Source organism: Balaenoptera musculus, chromosome 15 (genome assembly GCF_009873245.2).
Source record: "Balaenoptera musculus isolate JJ_BM4_2016_0621 chromosome 15, mBalMus1.pri.v3, whole genome shotgun sequence".
Taxonomy (NCBI): Eukaryota; Metazoa; Chordata; class Mammalia; order Artiodactyla; family Balaenopteridae; genus Balaenoptera; species Balaenoptera musculus.
In genome coordinates, this window is record NC_045799.1 from 70705156 (window position 1) to 70728270 (window position 23115).

Below are 23115 nucleotides of genomic sequence, written 5' to 3' on the forward strand. Positions count from 1 at the left end.
CCAGCATTAGGGATAAAGATGATAAGGATAACAGTAATGGCAGTGGGACTTTGCTTTCGCATCACGTCCAAATTCCTTAAACCTTTTCCCGTACTTAACTCATGCCTCCCCGGCACCCATCACTCTAGTTAAACCCAACTTCTGGCCAATCCATGAACGTTTCAGGCTTTTTCAGGCCCCCAAACCTTTGCCTGTGTTGCTCCTGCTGCCTGGAATGCCTTTCTCTTATTGCCCAGCAAACCTTTCAACTTTCAAATCTCAGCTCAAATGTCTCCTTATTTATTCATTTAGGGCCCATTGTGTGCCAGACAATGTCCTAGGGGCTTGGCATATGCAAGTGATCAAAACAGACACAGTCCCTGCCTTCATGAAATTTCCATTCTAGTGCAGGGGATGGCCCAATAAATAAAAGGCTTGATGAGTAAGATAAAGTAGAGATTATTAGTGAGCAGTTGGGAGTGTGTGTGTGTGTATGTGTGTGTGTGTGTGTGTGTGTGCGTGCGTGCCTGTGCACAGGTGCACGCACAGCTTGCAATTTTAAATAAGATGGCTGGGGGGGACCTCCCCGAGAAGGTAAGATCTAAGACAAGCCTTGAGGAGGTGAGGAATCTGGGTATTAACCTGGGGGAAGGAATGGTGGGTCTGAGGCCCTGAGGTGGGCACATGCTGGGTGTTGTGGGTACTGGAGTGATGAGGAGGAGGGTGGAGCAGTGGGAGGTGGTCAGAGACGTGGATGGAGGCCCAGTGGGCAGGGCCTGGTGGCCGCTGGGACCCGTGCAGAGTCCAGAGCAGAGAAGTGACATGATTCGACTTCCCTTTCATCAGGACCCGCGGCTGTAGAAAGGAGAACGGACTGCAGGGGTGAGGGCGGGAGCAGGAGGCCAGTGAAGGGTCCTGAACCAGTGTGGTAGCGGGGAAGTAGGGAGAAGTGGTCAGATTTTGGATACATGGTATTTTTCACATGGAGCTGATGGATTGGACGTGGAGTGGGAGAGTGAGTTAGTGAGTTACGCTTCGAAGATGATTCCCAAGGATTTGGGCCTGGCCGTGCCCTCAGGAGCCTTCCCTGTTCCCTCCTTCAGATCCTTGGCATCACATTTTATACATTTTGCTATAATCACTTGTCTCTCTTTTTTTTTTTTAATTATTAGCACCTTTAATTATTATTTATTTATTTATTTATTTATTTTGGCTGTGTTGGGTCTTCGTTTCTGTGCGAGGGCTTCCTCTAGTTGTGGCAAGTGGGGGCCACTCTTCATCGCAGTGCGCAGGCCTCTCACTATCGTGGCCTCTCTTGTTGCGGAGCACAGGCTCCAGACGCGCAGGCTCAGTAGTTGTGGCTCACGGGCCTAGTTGCTCCGCGGCATGTGGGATCTTCCCAGACCAGGGCTCGAACCCGTGTCCCCTGCATTGGCAGGCAGATTCTCAACCACTGCGCCACCAGGGAAGCCCCCACTTGTCTCTTTTTTTTGGCCTCAGACGCCCTTGGTAATCTGATGAAAGTTATGGACTCTCTTCCCAGAATAGTACCCTTGTGCATTCAATTGAATCGGTGTCCCCAGAGCCCCCTGTGGGCCATCCCCCATATTAGGGACTCCTGGCCAGTGTGTGTTGCTTGACTGGGTACATGAAAGCAGGGAGTGCCATTCACACCGCACACAACAGGAATGGGGGCAGAGTTGTGCAGATCGGCCCCTGGCCCGTGGTTGGGTACTGTCTACAAGCACGTTGGAATCTGAATGCACGCTGGGTCAGTTTTTTGTTAAACCCTCATTGCACAGGTAAACAGCCACACAGTAAACACTTGATCAGTGTTTGCTGAAACACAGTGATGATAAACCTGGCGCTTTCTAAGCTTCTCCCACCTTTGTGGGATGCCTTAAATATTAATTAATGCCTCCGCTTTATAGCCTGAGAAATAAAGCCTCAGCAAAGTGAAATATGCCGTGCTGGGGAGAGGTCGTGTCTGATGTCTGACCAGGGTGAGGGTTGACCAGGTGGGTACTTGGTCAGCCTTAGCAGTTATCACGGAGCTGGATGTTGTTGAAGCTGAGACCCGGGCCCAGGACTCCAGGCTTCCCACATGATGGTCCCCTCCTTCCCCAGTTCTGTGCTCCAGGAATTTATAATCCAGCTGGGGAATCAATAAGAAGAAGAAAGAAACGGATCCTAAATTACTTCTACTTTTCTCCTAGTTAATCCTTAGAGCAGCCCTGCGAGGTAGACCTTATTACTATTCCCTTTTTACAGATGAGGAAACTGAGGCTCAGAGAAGGTAAGTAGCAGAGTTCAGGACTCACCTCCAGGTCTCCAAATCCCTAGATAATGAGTGAGCAATAGATATAGTTAAAGGCTTACAATGTAGCACTTAATTATATATGATTTCACCCTGTATTGTATATAATTTAATACTAATTGCAGGGTTTCAGAATGAGCTGAAGTGAGCGGGGATGAGAATGGTAGGGCAAGGCTTCGTGGAGAATTGGGGAGCCGAGCTGGGCCTCGGAGAGGATTTGGGTGGAGGTTGGAGGGAAAGGGAATCGAATGATTAAGGCATCAGGATAGCAATGAGCTGGCTGGGAGTGGGGAGGGGCCAGGATAGTACTAGTTAAATAATAGAACTCCATAAATGCAAATGTAACTAACGTTCATTGAGAACTACCCAAGTGCCAGGTACTGTGCTGTGGCTTTTTTATTGTTATTGCATCCAACCCACCTTTGACCCTGTGAGGGAAAGACAAATCCAACCAGACAGGTACTATTATTACCTCCATTTGATAGATAAGGCAACAAATAGCACTGTTGTGACTTGGAGCCAGGCCTGGACTCCAAAGCTCACATTCTTCGCAGCTCAAGTTCAGTGCTGATCTGATTAGAGGTGGGCGTATTGTGAATAGTGGGGAATAAGCTGGGCTGGTCTAGGGCCTTGCTGACTAAGTGTGGCCCACGGGCATTGCCTGGGAGCTTGTTAGACGTGTCGGTTTGGGACCCTTCCCAGTCCTACTGAACCAGAACCTGCATTTCAGCACAATCCCCAGGTGATTTGTGTTCACATCAGCATTTGAGAAGCACGGGGCTGGTGAGAAGTTTGGCTGGATCTATGCCTGAGCTCTTCAAATCTTTCCTATGACATCTCCCTCCTGGCAGAGGCGAATAAATGTATTCCCGGAGGGTTTGAGGTAAAAGCCCAGGACAGCCCACCCCAAGCTGAGATTTCTCTGAAGTCTCATATTTCATCTAAAAATGTCATTGACTCTTTCATTCCATACCATAATATATCAGTGGTCATTTTAATATCTCAAAATGGTTATGTAAATTGCCATGGAGTAGGATCCGTATTCCGGGAAGATGCATGGGATGGGTTTCCTTGTATCTTAAATGGGGTAATAATAACCACTTCAAGGGCTGCTGCAAAGATCAAAGGAGAATCATGTATATGGAATTGCTGCGTCAGCTGTCCGCGTCGTACACATTTTGTTATGGAAGGAACTGAGAATCCTCTCCAGACCCAGTGTCCCGCAACCAACCAGCTGTCCAGAGGGCGGAGGTCGCAGTGCTTTTCTCACAGCCAAGGTGAGGCAGGGCTCAGTCCCGAGGAGGACAAGGGAGCATCTCTGGGCATCTCAGGAAGCCAGGGAAATAGGAATAGGAACACCTATTGCTAGTTTGTTTAAATTTCTTATGATTTCATAATATCACCCTTTCTTATTATTCCCCACTTCCTGATTGGCCAGATTAGCTAAGCTGGAAAACCCCAGGAAAATCCAGAGGCTTCAGAGACATCAGGGTGAGAGAAGATGGGAGTACAGCATCCTGTCCCCAGGTGGCCCAGAGAGAGGGGAGCCCGGGAGGAAAAGTGGGGGTGACAGGGAAAGAGGGAAGCAGACGGCCACAAGCTGGAGTCCTATAGGAAAAGGGGAGAGCAGGGGACTGGGCTGTCAGCCCTGGGCTAGCAGTGACTCTCTGGCTCCCCCATCCAGGGGACCCATTTCCTTGTATCGGAAGAAGAGAAGCCAGAGGGAGAGAGACCCAGAGGGGTGAGATGGAGAGACAGTGACCATCACGTCCAAGGCCAAGGAGGAAGGGCAGCCAGAGAAGGCGCAGGAGGGAAGGGAGGCTCATCCAGAACCGCAGAAGCTACAGGAGGGGAATTTGGGGACGGGTGGGTGGGAGCAGCTCCCCATGGCCCGGAGCAGTCGAAAAGGATGAAGTTGGGAAGAGCTATTATATTTGCTTAAGGAGGTTATGAGTCACCCTTGGGGAGAGTTCTGGTAGATAATTGGGGTTAAGGCCAGATTTTGAGGCGCTAAGAAGAGAATGATGGAGATTCTTTTTTTTTCTTCTTCCCATGATAATCGTTAGGATTTTCACACAAACTGTGTTTCTCTTACAAATGTCTTACTTGCCATTTAACACTTAATCCCTGTGACTTGTGACTAGAATGAAGCTGATATTGTCCCTTTAATCCATTCCTTGGCAAAAAGTTAGTTAAGAAACATAGAAAATTACAAAGCATTGTTTACAGTATAATCCTACTTTTGTTTAAAAGAATGTGTGTGTTTGTGTATTTATAAATATGAATATATGTATATTGTAAACAAAGAAAAACATCTAGAGAAATATGTATCAGATTGTAATGGGGGTTTTACTGGTATATACATGTTGCTTTTAATATGTATAGTTTATTATACATTTATTATCCCTCCATAAAGCTGTAACAAATTCTAATAGGGGTTATCTCTAATGTTCAGGTTACGGTATATGACTTATAATTCTTTTGGCTACAAAGGGCAGAAGCTCAGCTGAAACTTTAAAGAAATAACTAAGTTGTTCCAGTACTTCTTCAGGCATGGGTGGATCCAGGGGCTCAAATTATGTCGTTGGGAATCTCTCTCTCTCCATCTCTGGGATCTGCTGTCTTCTTTCTTGACTTCATTCTCAGGCAATTCCAGGCCTGCATCTCATCACTTTAGCACGCCAGTGGAAAGAGAACAGCTTTTTCCCCAGGAGTATTAGCAAAGTCCCAGGGCTGACTTTCAAGGGCTGTGCTCAGGCCATGGCTCATCCCTAGACTAGTGAATCGTTGTGGCTGAGGGAAGTACTATATTGATGATTGAGACCAAGGCCAAGGTCATGTGACCCAAGAGGAGACCAAAGGAACTTTCATGGGTGTCTAAGGAAGCCAGTGAACTGAAAAAAGGGGGCTGAATGGTTCCCCCAAAGAAATTCAGAGTTCTGTGGCCGGAAGAGGAAGCAGGAAACCACAAATGTCTGCTTTAAAGGAGCCTTCACTCTAGGGGTCATATATATATATATATATATTTTTTTTTTTTTTTTTAATTTTTATTTATTTTTGGCTGTGTTGGGTCTTCGTTTCTGTGTGAGGGCTTTCTCTAGTTGCAGCAAGCGGGGGCCACTTCTTCATCGCGGTGCGCGGGCCTCTCACTGTCGCGGCCTCTCTTGTTGCGGAGCACAGGCTCCAGACGCACAGGCTCAGTAGTTGTGGCTCACGGGCCTAGTTGCTCCGCGGCATGTGGGATCTTCCCAGACCAGGGCTCGAACCCGTGTCCCCTGCATTGGCAGACAGATTCTCAACCGCTGCGCCACCAGGGAAGCCCTGGGGGTCATATATTTTTGTAATGACTGAGTTGTTTATAATAAGCATGCGTTTTTCTTACAGTGGCAAGAGAAAGATGAGCTTCCCCTCTTAAACAACTGATCTGGGTTCCATCTGGTTGGGACAACTGAGATCACAAAATCATGAGCGTGGAGAAAACAGTAAAGCCCAAGTCTTCCCAGAGTCCTTGATTTTATAGGACATGGGAGGAAAGAACAGTGGCAAGGCTGGGGAATCGACCTTCTCCTTTTCGTAGATTGTTAGTTGTGTATGTTCAAGACCCAGTGGGCCATCAGAAGGTCTCTGGGGCTCTGGGTCACCAGGGTGATGCGCCCAGGGAGCTGGGCCTTCGTCAAGGTCAGCCTCTCTGCCTCTCGGCCTCCTGTGTGGTGTGTGCTGTACCCAGGCTTCAGTAAAGCTTCCCTGCATTTCGATATCACACCGCTCTGTTTCTTCATTTCAGGGTTACACTAAGGACATGGTGACAGACTTTGATGAGAAACACGATGAGTATTTAATATTGCTCCAGCAGAGGAACCGGTAAGATGAAGCCGCTCAACGGCTGCCCTTAATATTAACCAAATCAAAATCCTATTTAGATTTATTAACAGCATGCAGGCTCCTTCACACAGGAATGGGGTGCAGTCACCCTCCACTCAGAAGCTTGGAATAATATCTGCCATCCCAGTTCCTATTTCTCCATTCACTGATTTAATTGCATCTTTTGATTGAGCTGTAGCAAACTGTTTGACGTGTCAGAGCCGCCTCTCGCTTCCCTGCTTCGGTTCTGGGAGAAGCTGGGTTTGTTATGAAAAGCTAGAATTTGGCAGGGCCTGTGCATTAGTCACCTGAATAGGCCAGCCTGTGATCTCACAGGCTTTGAAGGTCCCTGGAAATCTGAGCCTGTAATCATGCCTTGTTGTGTAAAGGAGGAGTCCTTTTACACTTGTGTTTGAAGTTGGTTGATGTCATTTAAAGTTAAGTCAGTCCTGATTTTGACTCTGGAGTGCTGGTTCTTACAAAAGCCTGCAGCCATGCCATGTGTAGTGACTGGGGTCAAGGCTTGTGGTCTGGTTTGAAAGAGAGTGGATATCGTGTCCTCTGTGCCTTTGCAGGGCTGCGCAAGTTCATTTGCAGTTCACTGTGGTTTGTCTTCAGGCCTGGAACCTTACAGAAAGCTGGGTTTGCAAACTCCGATGCTAGGAGGGGCCAGGCAGGGAGTGAAGCTGGCTCAGTGGGGACAGTGGGCACCTGGAACTCTCACGGGCCAAGGGGTGCATATCCTCCAAGGTGGCCAGAGAAGCTGGAAATCTGGATTTGTGTGGTGAAATCTCCTGAGTTTTAAAATGTTGGTAATGAATTCAAATCAAAGCACAAAACAAACAGAGGAATACCGCAGGCCCCCCAAACAGATCTGCAGGTGGGGGAAGGACGGGGGTACTAATGTGGGGCTTTGTGTTGTGGTCTGGGCTTGGGGTCTTGTAGGTTAAGAGAGTCTGCGGGTTGTTATTCTGAATGTGAATTCAGCCCTTGTCTGATGGGCTGGATTCCCGGTGCTTGTCAACTGGGGCTCCGGTGGCATGTCGCATGGGGCAAGTTTTTATGGTGCGGGATTGTCCCATGTGTTGTAGGAGTTTAGCATCCCTGCCTACTCACCCCTTTACTTAATTCCACTAAGACCCCCAGTATCTATGACAACAATACCTGGCCGCATTCCAGATGCCTCCTTGCAAGGCGGTCCCGCCCCCAGTAGAGAACTTCTGAATAGATCAACTCTCCAGGACCAGCCAGAACTGCCAGGCAACATCCCATGTGCCCAGCTGCTCTGCACTCATCTCTCTCTGTCCCAGGGGCAGCCTCAAACCCAGGCTTGTGCTGATTAGACCTATGTGGGTTTTTATCATCATTAATGCCAGGAACAGAATGTTTTTATTCAGTTTCCGGCAGGCTGGATGGTGCCACTGAACACCTGAGCGATCACTGAATCATATGCATGTGACTTGTCTGGGAGGAGAGTGTCATAGTTCCTTATGAGCAAATTGCTTCTCATTAATCGAGAGATCAATATGTGCGTGATCAAAGGGCACCGACCAGTAACATAGCTGAACAGATCCAGAGACGAGGTTGCAACACAAAGGCCATTAAAAAATATGTCACCATGGAGCTGCCATAAAATTTGGGGGATGTGTTGTCACCAAGAGGGAGCTGGCTTGATGACAGGAAATTAGAAAGTAGAGCTAGAACACCTCCAAATGGAGACCTGCAAAGTAGGAGTGCCCCTGAGCTGTCATCAGATGAAGCCTGAAAAGGCACCTTTGCTGGAGTGCCAGCTGTGTGGCACACACCTCAACCCCATCATTTCGTTTTATCCACACACGACCTGATGAAGCCGGTACAGTTATTGCACCCATTTTACAGATAAGGAAGCGGAGACCAGGACAGCAAGCAATTTGCCTACGGTCATGCAGCCAGGAAGTGGTGGAGCTGGGCCGTGCTTTCTTATTTATGTTTTGTTTGACATTGTCATCAATAATCAAAAGGAGAGAAACCTGCCAGGGTTGCCAATGGCTCTAAGTTCACTACGGAGGAGTTTTATGGGAATAAACTGAAATTGACTTGGAAATGTAGTTACAAGACTGGGTAGAAAACCAGCCTCTGAAGTTTATATTGGGCATAGAGGAAGGTGAAAACCCGGGCTGCTTATCTGCGTTGCCTTGTGACCCAAGAAGGGGGTGTGCAATCACTGGGCTGAGTTCTTAGACATCTGCCCAGAACACAGCTGCCCACAAGATGCTGGTGACATTATTCTTCTATTCATTCAGCAGGATTCCACTGAGTACCTTCTCAGTGCCTAGCATTACCACTGGTATGAAGGAGAACATTGCAATGAGGGAGACACAGACTGTATTATTTAGTGCTCCTTTGCTTGAAGGGACAGGAACCCAAGGTAAATGACTTTAAACAACGAAACGTATTGACTTGTGAAATTAACAAATCCAGGATGATACACTGGCTTCAGGCATAGTTGGATCCAGGCACTCAAACTGGGTCACTGAAATCAGTCACTCTCCATCTCTCAGTTCTGTTTTCTCATGTTGGAATCATCTCAGGCAGGTACTTCCCTCACGGAAGTCAAGGCAGCCACTGGAAACCCCACACTTACATCCCACCTCGAGGGGAAGAGAATACATCTTTCCTAATAGTTCCAGCAAAAGTGCTGTGGAGGGCCCCCGTTGGTCTGGCTGGGGCCCCATTCCCATCCCTGAGCCAGTCGCCGCCCTGTGCCTGGTGGGGGTGGCAGGGTCTGCCTGGCCACTCCTGGGCGATGGTGTGAGTCTCACCCAAACCACGTGGAGTAAGAGGAGGAGTGGAGCAGTTCCCAAGGGGAACCTGAGGGGCTGTGTTTGGAAGATGGGGGAGAGTTGCTGGACAGGCAAAAAGAACAGGTGCCCACCACACAGCCCTGGCCCTCAAGGAACTCCCCAGGCAGCAGCTCACTTGCTTGCACAGGGCCACCTGTGACTATGCCAGAAGCACAGAAAGTGATCACATGCTCCAGGAGAGGACCGGGGAGAGTGGGGAAGGTGTGGCAGCCCTGGTTCACCCCCGTACAACCCTCGCCCAGAGGATGCTTAGTGATTCTAGTCGCTCAGCTTCAGGAAAGATGTAATCATGGCCAACAGGACTCATGAAAACGCAACCAGAATCATCAAAGGGCTGAGATATGAGGAACAGTTAAGAGCTAATGGCCAAGAGGGGCAGTAATATACGCGCTAGATGGTGGCAGATCTAAGATCTAAGAATCCAGCAATGGTATTTGCTTTTTGAAAAAGGTTGTTTGAGGGAAACTTACAGGAAAACGTACCCATATGAGAGGTGAACCCACTGCCCCAAGAGGAGATTCAGGCAGAAAGAAGAAAGGGGAGAACCAGCACCCAGGGCGAGCCTTGCACAGGCCGGTGTCTGAGCTGGAGATTCATCTGGTATCACCTTCCATCCTCATGAGCCATAGGCATTCCTGGTCTCATTTTACAGAAGAGGAAACAGGCCCCGGGAGGTGTAGGGACTTGCCCAAGGTCACGAAAGCTGGGAAATGGCAGAGCCTCCAGTACAGAGCTCTGTCCTCCACCCACATGGATGGGGGGGTGGTGACATCCTAGAAGACAAATTACAGAGCCTGTGGGCCACCAGGTTCTGGGAGGAATGGCAGGCTCTTTGCACCACTGCCTTCCTCCTCTCCATCCTTCAAGGCTGCACTCAAATGCCACCACCTCCAAGAAGCCCCCACCTGGGAGCCACTGCTTCTCCTCTGAACTCTCCTTTCTTGGAGCCCCTGCGGCATGATGCCTGGTGAGGAGACAAGCAATGGCACAATGATGTGGCTGGGAGACGGGCTCTGGAGCCTCATGGACTGGAATTTAAATCCTGGCTGCTTCCTCGGCTCTCTGACCTTGGGCAAATTCATCTATAAAACAGATCAATGGTAGGAACTTAATCCCTGGGCCAGTGAAGGATTAAGCAGGACAAGGTGCTTGGCGGTCCACAGTAAGCCCACCCATCCAAGTATACTTTCTCCATCATCATCATCATCGTCATCATCGTCATCATCATCATCATTTTAATGATAAACATGCCTTCTCAAATGATGTCCAGATAATCCTTGAATGCCTGACCCTTAGAGAACCCCTCAGTTGACCCTGGGGGTAAATGAGGTCCAGAGGAGGCACGTGGCCAGCCCACAGTCACACAGTAACTGTGGCACTTAGAGACCGAGATGGTTCAGTCAATAAACCCGGTCACAATTAGGCCCATGAACAACACGCCACCTGCCCTTTGAGCTCAGCTAAGTCCTCTCACCACCTGGACCCCTGCTTGTGCCCTGACTGCCCAGCCGTCAAGCGTCTCATGTCCCCGGTCACAGTCCCTCACGTGACACCCTGTGCTCTAACTCACAGCGCCTCCACTTCCTCTTCTGAACAAAAGAGCTCTCTGTACAAGTGACCCCAAAGGTCATTACGAGATAAGCGGAAATGATGCCGTGACGTGGTTAGATACACGGTAGCTGTATTAGGGTGCGCGTGCATGCCTTCTCTCTCCTGCTGGACCCTGAGTTCCAGAAATATTGAGAGTATTCCTCACCGTTCCTCACACTCGTCACGGACCCCACACCCAGGGGGCAGGAAGGGAGAATAAACAGGCACACAGATACTGTTCCATAGCATGAGGCAGGGAGACACGTGCTCTGAAACCAACAGAATCCGTAAGGGAATAGAGAGTGACAGGGCAGCAGGTGGCTGGGGGCTCCATCTCCGAAAGGGCAGGGACTTAATCTGATTTTTCTGAATCCCCGACACTAAGGGCAGCTTTTTATGCAAAATAAGCTATCTGTTAAAAAACACCCACTTTTCTTTGATGCCACGTGTGTACTGCTGATGTGCTCAGCTGCAGCAGGGGAGTTCCTTTAGTGATTCCTTTCACAGTCTGAATAATTATCTCCCCATTTATCAGTTTCATAAATCCACATTTTCATAAATCACTCTGCTTAAAGAGAGACCTCTGTGGAGTGCCAGCCACAGAGCCTGGGTAACGGGATGCCACCGTGACCATTAAGGTAGCATCAGGAGACAGGGCGGTCTCCGGAAGGAAGTTGAGGCAGGCACTCCCTGGCTAGGTGGTCAGATTTTCTGCGTGCCGCGCCTCCCTGGGCTCCCTGTTCTCCCTCCCCGGGGACTGCTGGTACCCACTGCACCCTTTGATTGTCTGCTCCAGAGAATGCAGCTACTGCCGTGTTTGGAAATTGTCTCTTAGTTACTTGTGTTTTCCTTCTGTTTTATGCTGTTGCCCAACTATCAGGCATCTCCCAGGCTTCCGAGGCTGGCAAGAGATAAGCAGTCTGTAATAAATGTTCCTGCCATGATTGGCAAGATGGATGTATCAACCGTTAAAGAAACATTTAAAAAGCAAACAAAGAAATCACCAGTACTACCACCACCCTCCCTCAACAGCTGATTTAATTTTCACATTTATCACCCTCCACTCTGGGTCCACAAACACACTTTTTTCCAACTTTGCACTTATCACATATATACCATTTTTATCCTGCCTTTTTCACTCCCCACTGAACAGATCACAAATAAGCCCCTATGTTTCCATAGACTCTTCATAATTTTAACAGCTGCATGAGATCCCGGCTTCCACTTCCCTAGTGCTGGACATTCGAGTTGCTTTCATGGTTTTGTTATGACTGAATGCTGACCATTGTTCCTGATCGGAAACAATTTGCTCACTGGGCGAAGACCAAGCAAATGGCATTTTCTGTATTTTCATATTACTTCTGAGAAGGTCCTCTGAGTTTCCAGCAATGTCTAAGTTTGCCAGTTTCAGCTTGCTAGCTTTATAAGTCGCCTTTGTTGTGGTGAAGACTCTGGAGCCACATTGCTTCAATTTGCATCCTAACCCTGATGCCATACTAGCTGTGTGACCTTAGGCAAGTTACTTAACCTCTCTGTGCTCCAGTTTCTTTATCTATTCAATGAGGTTAAGAAAAGTAATTACCCACAGGGTTGTTGTAAAGATTAAAGTCTTAATACAGTCAGTCCTTATTATTCACAGATTCCATATTTGCAAATTTACCCACTCACTAAAATTTATTTGTAACCTCCAAATCAATACTTGCAGTGCTTTTGTGGTCACTCAAAGACACATGCAGATGGCAAAAGAATTGTAGTTGCCCAGCACACACGTTCCCAGCTAAGGTGGAACAAGGGAACACTCTGCCTTCTTGTTTCAGATCTTACACTGTAAAGTGTCCTTTTCACATTTTACTTAGTGCTGTTGTAACCGAAAGTGGGGTCCAGCTGCTCACCACTCAAAAGCCAATAAAGATGCCAGGTTGGTGGAAAGGAAAGTTTGCTTTATTTCAGATGCCGGCAACCAGAGGGGAGGGTGGACTTCTGACCAAAGGCCAACTCCCCCCACACTGACAATCAGTGGGCAAGAGCTTTTATAGACAAAGGAAGGGGGCTACATACAGAAACAGCACAGTCAACTCTTGACAGCCATCTTGAAATTGGTCCTGCGGTGGTCTGACCAGCATCATTTGATTGTTTTAAGTACAGTTAATCTTCAGTTCCAGGGTCGATTTGTTCCCATTTCCTTGAGGCCAGTTCTTGGAATTGTGGGAGCTTATGTCATGGCTACAGTCTGGTCATCAGGTAGTTAACTTCTTCCACCTAGTGGGGCTTTCAGTATCTACAAGACAGCTCATGGGATATGGCTCAGAATATTACCTATAGCCCTTGAGAAGGAACTAAAGGTCTTGTTGGACTGTTTTCCTTTGTTTCTGCATTTTCTCACTTCTCTGATGAAATTTATTCTTTGGCTAAAGTTTTTCCACAGACAAAAGGCAGGCTGAGGACCTGGGGTGCAAAGACCATAGGGTCCTGCTCCATTTCACCGTGTTTTTTATATTTTTGTGCTTTTCATTGATGACTTTGCTGTTTAAACTGGCCCCCTGGCATAGGGGTGAAGTGGTGTCTCGCATTTATTTCTAAGCCCAAGAAGGCTATGATGTCCCTTACGGAGAAAATACACGTGTTAGATAAGCTTCCTTCACTCATGAGTTGAAGTGCTGCTGGCATGAGTTCAGTGTTATTGTATTAAGTATATATTAAATAAGGCGCCTTCAAACAGGAAACACACATAAAGCAAGGTTTTGTATTGATCGGCTGATGAAAATGTTGTGACCAGAGGCTCACAGGAACCAAATCCTGTATTTTCCCCTAGGAAGAGTGGTTCAGTATTCACTAATTCAGTGTTTGAGGCAACTTTATAGAACATAACTATTGTGAATAATGAGAACTGACTGTATGCAAAGCATCTAGAACCGGGTTTGGCCTTCTACCCTTTATGTGATTACCATTACTATTATTTTTTAAAATTTACATTTTGCTAATTTGGTGGGAACTTACTTAATCACTGAAAAGGATGCACATTTATTGCCACGATGGTTGGTTGGTTGTATTTCTTCTTGTGCGGAAATAACTCTGGTTTGTGCGGGGTGCCTAAAAGTGTCTGTAAAGGCGCTGAAGGGTTTGGCGTCACACGGGAGCAATTCCGAAGAGTACACTGCACACCGTTTATGGCAGTGAACATCAGGTCTGGGGAAAAAAGGACCAAGCCAAGGTGCGAGGTTGGGCTTTAGAGAAAGCTGAACAACGGACCCGGCCGTGCTCACGCCAAGACCCTTTTAGCCAAAGGGTGTGATCATCACATCATTAATCTTGAGCAAAGCCTGCACTGGTGTATTTTTAAACTGCATCAGAACATAAAATAATGACATTTGGGATATCAGGGGGTGAGTGTTTGAGAACACATTTATTTCCTGAAGCCAAAAATCAGTCCACCTGGCCTGATGACAGCCGTTTCCTGATGTGTGTATGTGTTCCGTGCAATCTCTCTCACAAAGGCTTAGACCGCGTTTTGTTACACGTGGAACAAAGTGTTGCTATCCACGCAAAGTAGAGATGCGTGAAATTGGGATCATCCCTGGAGATCCGGGCTGTGTGTAGCAGCGTGCACACGCGCCTGTTTTGTCTCAGCCACCTTGGGGCGAGGCTGGGTGTCCAAGGTTTTGCTAACGTATGTCTGAGCCTCAGAATGACAAGCAGAAACACCCCTGCAGGGTCCGGAACAGCCTCCCCGTCGCTGCTCCTGCATGTGTGTAATGGGCCTCTCAGGGCTGTTTATGGATGAACAGCTGGGCACCCGCCACCCGGCCTCTGATTAGAGACGCTTGGCTGTCAGAGCAGCAGGTCCCTCCCCGCGTGGGGGTGGGCGGTGGCCCAGGCTCCTAGAATGAGAAGCCAGCAATCGTTTCTCTTCCAGGATGTTAAAGCATTTGAGAGCCAAGGACCCCATGCAATTGAGGCTGGAGCACCTGGAACACGGGTTCTCTGTCTACGTCAACGGGGCCAATTCTGAACTGAAGACATCCCCTCGGAAAGCCGTCCACTCCAGCTTCTCCAGAAGTGTCTCCCACGCCGAGGGGACTCACGGTGAGCACAGGCCAGCAACAGCTCTGCGGACAAATTAGGGACAATGGAGCCACACCCCATGCACAGAAATTGGTTAACCTATACAAGTTAACTCTACCCACTTGGCCAGAAAGAAAGAACATGAAAGTGTGTGTGTGTGAGAGAGAGAGAGAGAGAGAGAGAGAGAAATCCTTTTCCACTTCTTTTTAAACTAGTCTCGGCCTCCACTCCCCCAGGGCAAAGGTGGCCAGAGCAGTCAATTCCTGGCTTTTACATTTCCTAGGTCTCATGTGCCAGTCGTTTAAGGAAATGTCAAGGATAATTTTGATTATACTTGATTTTCACTCACTATGTCTTAACTTCAGTACCTAACCCCTGTGATAATTGATTCCACTGTTCATGTCTGAATTTAGTTAAAACATACTCTGCAGACTTTAAGTGGATTTCAGGTGTCCTATAATAAAGGACACATGAAATAAAATCTGGGAAGTGGCCTAGAAGGCACCCGACCCAGTGGCTGGCCCCATATAGGCACCGAAAATGATTTGGTGGTGGCTGAATGAATGAAATGGCAGTGCATAGGAGTCAGATACCAGTTTGGCTGTGTTGCTTTGGGGAAGCCATTTTTGTCTCTCTGCGACTTTGTTTTCTCATCTTTAAAATGGGGCTAATGAGTGCCAGAGTGCCCTTCAAGGCGGGTCACTTTGTCTAAGAGGACAGTGTGCTACTGGGTTACAAGAAGAGGACTTGGAACAAGGCAGGGTTGGGTTCGAACCCTGTTCTGCCACTTTCTAGCTTTGAGACCTCTGGCAGTTGGGTCCTCTCTGACCCTCAGTTTCCTCTTCTGTAAAATGGGAATAATTATGCCCACCTCTCAGGCTTCCCAGGAAGATTAAACAACATAAGAAGTGTAAAGTGTCCAGCACACAATAATCTTGACTTGTGTTCTAATTCATTGCCTCACAGGTATGGTAAGATCCCAAGCTATTAATAGACAGTAAAAGTCAATACAACAACAAGGGGATAAAAGGAGAAAGTAGTGTCTTCAAATCTTCCCCTAGGAGAGCCACTGCATTTCTGCTTAGAGTTTAGCATGAGTTTCCTAGCCCCCAGGGCAAAGAGGGAAATGGGATGGACTCTCCTAGCTTTCATGGGGGAGGAGTCTGGCTGACCTGCTAGTTAGGAGAAGCCGGCCTTTCCTGGTCCAGGTTTCAGGGAGGTGCAGATAACAAGAGTCTCTGTACTTGGGCCCCCAGCAGTATATTTACTCATTCAACATATCTCTCTCCCCTCACCCCTCTTTTATACTAATGCTGGTCTGTTGTGCGCCCTGTCCTATGTACCCTGCTTCTGTATCTTAGAGATTGCTCCTTTTGTACGTAGACCTGCCCAATTCAGGAACATACCTACTGTTCCATAGCACAGAGGTGCTGTGACTGATACCCCATCCCTTTTTGTTGGGCATTTAGCTTGGTTTCTGATGCCTTTTGGCTACAAACAGTGCTACAAAAGTGTATTGCTTCACACACAAGACTCTGGGCACCCTGACGGGCATTGTAGATGTAAGTTACAAAAGCACCATCAGTGTGGGCTCGTCATCGGGGCCTCACCAAGTCTCTTTCCCTCATCTCTGGTGCAGATTGCGGACGAAAAACCCTGTTTCGAGAAGCTGAAGAAACTTTAAGACGCAATTCACGGACAGCCCCCAGCAAAGTCCAGCGCCGAGGATGGCACCAGGTGTGGAAACCCTGGGCAGAGACAAGGCGGTGGCCCCAGCTCACACTTTAGAATAAGCAGCAGGGTTATTGTGAGAACAGAAACATAATCAGAGCATTTGGAATCCCCACGGGCAGGGGGTGGGTCTGGCTGGGCACTGCCATGGTGCCCTCTCCGCCTGTGGCACTGGCCTCTGGAGAGCAGAGGAGCCCTGGGGACCCTCCAGCCCACGCTGTGGCATGATCCTCCCTTCTGGCTGGGGCCACCCCAGTCCCACTCAGGAGCATCACAGGTCAAACTCACAGCCCTGTCATGATGGTGTATTCGTACAGCTGTTTTTTATTGAGCACCTGTGATGTGCCAGGCGTGGTCCTAGATGCCATGGATGCAGTGGGTGGATAAGACAAAACCCCTGCCCCACAGACCTAGGATGCCTCTTCGGATTGCTTCCGATGCTGCTGATCTGGCAGTTTGCTTTTTTGAGCACCTGCCAGTACCAGGCGTGAGCTAAGCTCCCACGTGACTCCTCTCCTTTACCCTCACAGCAGACCTATAGGATAAATTCCAAAGTCCTTCCTCTTTTAAGGATGCTGAGGACACGAGAGCTCAGAAAAGTTAAGTGAGGTTTCCAAGGTCAACCACTAGGAAGTGGCAGAATCAAGATTCAAATCTAGATCTGTGGCTCCAAGCTCGGCGTTCTTGCTCATATAGTCCTGACACCTTCCCTTGCAGTTACTCAGCCTTACTTGGGACCAGTGGGACCCCCACTGCACATTCGAATCACCTGGGATTCTCAGGCCCCACCCTCAGAGGTTCTGGCTCACTTGGTCTGAGATGAGGCTTAAGCAACATATACATACATATAAGTATATGTATATATATATATGTATATATGTGTGTGTGTATGTGTACATATATATATGTATATATATGTTAATCCTTTGTTCACCAAGATTGGGAAGTACTGCTTTATAACATTTCACACTGCACACATACGTATGGGTCTAGGGTAAATACTTTCCTACTCTTTATCCGCCATCTTTGCAATAACCCTGGAGGTACATAAGTATCCTCATTGTGCCACTGAAGAAATTGAGGCCCAGAGAACAGAGAGGTAATAAGGTGACTTGCTCCCATAGATACTAAGGGAGGACGTAGGCTGAGGTTTGCACCCTGGACCTGTGACTCCAAACCCAGTGGTCCTCACTTCTCTGCAGGGATGTTTGTGGGTCTCTGATGAAACGGGGAGGGGTGTTCCTGCCAGCTAACTCCCAGGCCTCATCTCGATGCTGATGAGCAAGGCCTTCAGGGCACACAGCCTGGAGGCTTCCTTTTGTCCCCAGCAATGAATGTTAATTTCCCACTAATGAGGCCTTTCTCCACTTCTCACTTCAGAGAGTTCTCCTAGCTGTTTTGAGTGCCTTCTATTATCAGGAGCCATATTTGCATCTTAGACTGTGACTTAATGGCTGACCCCAGAGTCTGTGCAATTTAAAGACTTGGCCTAAGATTAATTAGCATCCCTCCCCAGTCTCTCCCTGTGGTCCCACACTTCACAGGGCCTAATCGTGGCTAATTTCCTGGCTTCCTGATGCCACGAAGGCTGTAATTGGCCTTCTGTACCGAATCCGTCAGGGGTCAGTCAGTGCCTAACAACAGAGACCTCTCAGGCTATCTGAAGCATAAATGAATGGAAGGCAGGGAACTGGGTGCTTACATCCGGCGAGAGGATGGGCTCCGAGCCAGGCCTCCAGGAATGGTACCCAGCATCGTAACGCGGACCTGCCAGGAAAGCTGCTGCCTAGGACACAGGAGGGAAGGTGGGGATCAGCCTCAGGAATGTGTCACCTGAGCTGTGATCCAGGAATCAGGAAGCCAGTGCCACAACCACTGGCCTCAGAGTGATGCTGTGTCTGCTAGAGCGACACTGTGAAGAAAGGCCTGGCTCACAGCTCATCCGGCCAGGGTGGGACATGGATGAAAGCACTCATGGCCTCTGCCACATGCTTAGCACAGGAACAGCCAGCGTGTGTCCCCTCCTTTCCACCTCGCTTCTGCTGTCCCTGCCTTCCATGAGGCCATCTGATCTGCTGCACCCACGTCACATCCAGACCCCAGCTGGGAGGGAGGCTGCGAAACGCAGTGTCTGGCTTTCCAGCCTCTTCTGAGCAGAGAGGCACCCTTGGAGGAGAGCGGAATGGGTGCTGGGGAGCCGCCCCCCCAGCTTCGCGTCGACTCTGTTCCACCCCCGCACAGTCCTTTGGGGACCACCCCTCAGAGATGGAGACAAACCCGGGAACCTTCGGAAGTGGTGAGTGGGCTGGGAGCCATGTCATGAGAGAAGTCGTCCTTTAAGTTAACGAACATGTATTACCACGGGCCAGGCACTCTGCAAGGCTCTGGGGTTAAAAAACAAAACTCAGGCTCAGTTCCTGCCCTGGAAGATCCGACTGTGAAGACATGGGCACTGCTTATCCTGGGAGGAAGGTGCCACAGCTGCTCTCCAACATACGGAGGGCTAGCCCGGTAGACTCTGAAAGTCAACAGCTTGAAGCCTGTGGGCTGAACTGGCCCCCCAGATAATGGTTTTTGGACTCACACAGTTTAAAAAAGACTTTATCACTTGCTAACATTTAAATTCAAAAGATTTTACACATTTTTTTAAAAGTTCGATTCCTCCTTGCCTAGGGAAACGGGAAGATCTGGCCCCCATGCTGGGCGGCCGCCCATAAGGCAGCCATCAGTGGCAGCTGAGTGGGGGTTCCCAGTTTAGACAGCGAACAGCCCTCCTGTTTGCCGTGGTCCCCAGCACTCCCTTTAGAGCCCTAGCGCCGAGGCCGAGCGGTAGTTGCAGTTTGTCATCATGCTCTGGCTGCTGTTTCTCTTATACCCAGCAGCTTCCCCCTTTGCCGTTCCCCACCTGGCTCACTGGGGCGTTTGAACCTGGGCCCCTGGGGAGTAGAAGGGAATGGTCTTTGGAGTCAGACAAACAGCTTACTAGCTGTGTGCCCTGGAGCCAGCCTTGTGACCTCTCTGAGCTTTGGGCTCACCATCCATAAAGCCTCCCAGGGCTGCTGGGAAGGAATGTGTGTATAGTATATGTCACGGGCGGTCCATCAGCAGGGGCGGTCGGCTTCCTCAGGTAGGAGCACCTGGCGGCAGGTGACAGACAAGTCCAGATGGTTAAGAGCGCAGACTCAGGAACCCAGCGGCCTGGGTTCAAAGCCTCAGCTCTACCAGTTGCTGGCTGTACGGCCCTGGGTAAGTGGCTTGTCTTCTCATCTGTAAGTGGGGCTGGTGATGGTACCCTCCTCAGCGGCTAGTTGCTGAGGACTGAGTGAGCGAACCAGTGTTTGTAGAACGCGCCAACCAGTGCCTGGCACAGAGGAAGCCGACAGTAAACGGTAGTGACCGTTGTAATCAGCTGAGAGGCAGGCAGATGCCGAGGGCGGCTCTTCACTCCAGAGGGTTCCTTCACTCGTTCAGTCCTTCATTCATTCGGGACCATCTACTGGACACTTGCAGGTGCTGGGGTCAGAGCAGTAAGTGAGGCAGGCTAGGCCAGCTCTGGTGTGCGGGTCGGGACTCATAGGCCAGAGGGTCTAGAAGACCCCAGAAAGGAGCTTGCATTTCATCTTACATGTGAGGACTCCCCCGGAGGGTTTTCAGCAGGAGAGTTGTGTGTTGGGCTTCTGTTTTGGAAACATCCGCAGCGGTTGCACAGAAGGACCAGCTGGGGGGCTTTGAAGCAGGGCTTCCCGTAAGCCTAACGGGCCTTTTCTCTCTCCCAGGCTTCCCCAGCCCCACCCTTGCACCTGCTTCCTTCCCCCAGCTTCCCCTTCTCACTTCAGCTTTCTCCAGGTCACAGTTTTTCTCTCCCTCAGTATTCGTTTGGTGAAATTTTCCAAGAGAGAGACCTTCTGAGTCTCTCAGCTCGTCTTTGTTACTCGAGTCACGGCCTGGCCTGCCGGTCAGCCTGACGAGGCGCCCACTCAGGCCTCAGTTGGCCGAGACTGGAGGTGGGGACCAGGTCAGACGATTCAAAGCCTGCCTGCCCTAGAGCTGTTCCCTGAGCAGGGACTGGGTCCCCACCTTCTCGTTGAGGAGGCTGTAGGCAGGACAGTAAATAGACTCGATTTGCCAGCTGCACTGTTATTGTCAAGAGGAAGAGGGAATGGATTGGCTTCCTTTGGCCCCAAGAAGTGGAGTAAAGTAGAAAATGTCTCCATGGTGGAAAGTACATGGAGACAGATTTGGGGGTGCGAAGGATAGAGAGGAAGGTGGTCTCTCTATCTCCATCCTTTCGGATGGGTACCATTGCCCTTGGAGGCGGCCAAGGTCAGGCAGAGTGGTCAAGGCAGCAGAATCTCCAATGGCCACTGGTGGCCAGTTCTCAAAAGCCACCCCATCAGGAGAGGGACCACAGCCCTGCCCCAGTCCTCTTGTGTGCTGTGCCCAGCAGGAGGGACAGGTGGGGCCACACAGTCACTGGGTGTATTCACACGGGCCGTGTCCGGGTCAGCAGGGGACACAGCGGTCACAGCCAGCCCCCAGCCAGCACCACTTCCTCCCTGTCGCATCCCCGCCCCCTCCGACTTGTCACCTTGCCGGTTTCTCTGAGCGGCCCCCTAAACTCTCTTGAGTCCCACGTAACCTTTCCACTGACCAAGCCCAATGCCTCTTCCAGTAGAATGGAGTTGCCAGCTTAGGGTCTTGCCCACCAACTAGGAAGCACTTTTGGGTGGAGCTGCCCTGATGGAAGGGGCTGCCGCAGGTGCACGGGCCCAAGGATACCTGGGCCAGAAGGTCAGAGAGTCATCCAAATGCTGGCCGAGATGCTGACCGCTCCACCCGTAAAACCCTTCCCTGACTCTCCAGTGCTGGGGGAGCCAGGGAGGAGGTTGGCGGCACTGGGCTGGGCTTCCGTGCGGCCGCCCACACTGTGGATCGGGCTGGTGGTGATAAATGGCTCTTGTTGGTGCTGTCCTTTTCCCCCGCTGCTTCTCGGCCTTAGATCTTTCTGCTGCTATCAGTGGGTTAAGATTTATGGTTTCCTCAGCCTTGTAATACTTGGGTGGACAGAGGCCTAATCAACAGAGCCGTCGTTTACCAAAATGCTGTCAGCTTTGATGAACGTTGTCGGCTCTCAGCGTTAAATTGGTAGTGAAGGGATTGGCCTTCCAGCAATTTACTGTGGGGTGGGCTTTCCTTAAAGGCCTGGAAAGCAAGTTCATTGCAGTCATTAAAGCAAAGGCTTTGTCCTCGCTCTGCCGCCATATCCGCTTTCCTGTTGGGGGCCAGGCAGCTTAAACACCTCCAGGAAAGCTCATAAGTGAAAACGTGAAGCGTGTGGGGCCCTTCCCTTTGTTTTCTTTTTTCTTTTTTTTCTTTTTTCCTGAGTTTTGAAAACCCCTGCAGTGAGGACAATAAATGAAACAACCCACAAAGCATCAGCCTTTACAGTGACCTTGCTTGACACAGACTCTCAGAACGCGAATGCTGTTATTTGTAAGAGATCAGACAGATCCGGGAAGAACATATCAAATAAGGTCTATTTATTCCCCACCCCAACCCAAAGCTGGCTCTGTCAGTATCTTCAGAGCTCTCCCACCTCTAGAGGGAGCCATTTACATACTGCACAACCTGTGCAACCATCCGGGGCAGCCCCCAGCCTTGCTCTTTTTTTCTAACTGATAATAAGCGTTAATGCACACCTCTTGGAATACTTTGCTAAGAAGGGAGGCAATACACACAAAAAACTCTGAGCACGACACTGGGCTGAGTGCGGCTGAGTACAGAACAAGCTGGCCTTGGGCTGGCAAACTGGAACATGGGTGTTTAGGCATGAGGGCTTTTAAACCCTGTTCCAGTATATGGTCGATACTGCAAGGGAGTACCAGGTCTGGGCGCTTGCAAGTAGGCAGGAAAGAGCAGCCGCTTAGAAACACCCACTCCGGGTAAAGCGGTGCGCCGAGCGGGGAGCCGGCCAGAAGCTTGGGCATCATCTTCGCAAGGGCGTGAAGGTGGGAGACAGGGAGCGGGCGGGCGAGCCCGGGGACTGGGTTGGAACCTGCCACCTCGCGCTCCTCAGCAGCAGGTGGGTGTCCTCGTATGGGCGGGGCTGCTTGCCATCTCCTCCCGGTGGGGGTAGAGGCAGCTCCCTGGGGCTGGGGCGGGAGAGCCGGCCAGATGGAGAGACTATTTATTTCCCTCTCCAGCACCCACTCAGTGTTTAGACACTCCTTCTGGACCACATTAATTTTGTCACATGTTGCTTCATAAACACATTTTCCGTTATGTGTGCTGGGTGGGTTCCTTGAGGCCCGACATTGGTTTTAAATTTTCTTTATATCTTGACATGTTTCCAGAGCCTAGTATGCAGTTAGCACTCGGTAAGGACTTGCTGATTGTTCCTTAATGCCTATTGCAAACCTGTCTCCTGATATCTTGGTGAGGTGAGCAGTTGTGCTAAGCTCCTTGGAGGGAGGATGGAAAAGCTGCAGAACAGAGAGACACACATGGACTCTTCTCCTTCAACGCTGGAGTGCCTTCTCATATTTATAATTAAGATCAGACCAGTAGAGCTGCATTAAACACAACTCTCTTACTTGCCAGTGGGAATTCCCACTTCAGGTATGGCTGGATCCAGGTGCTCAGACAATGTAGCAGGGCTCATTCACCGTCACTCAACTCTGCTTTTTTCCATGTTGCCCTGGGTGAACCAAGATGGCCACCAGCAGCTCCCAA

General features: G+C 49.6%; 1 protein-coding gene across 1 annotated transcript in view; it reads left to right on the forward strand.

The window, feature by feature from the left end:
- Nucleotides 1–23115, forward strand: part of LOC118881821 (katanin interacting protein) — a 195123-nt gene that overhangs the window by 44358 nt on the left and 127650 nt on the right. Inside the window, exons 3-5 of the mRNA XM_036827080.1 lie at nucleotides 6081–6157; nucleotides 14504–14673; nucleotides 16292–16389. Of these exons, the coding sequence (XP_036682975.1) occupies nucleotides 6081–6157; nucleotides 14504–14673; nucleotides 16292–16389 (345 nt within the window). The remainder of the gene's footprint in view (nucleotides 1–6080; nucleotides 6158–14503; nucleotides 14674–16291; nucleotides 16390–23115) is intronic.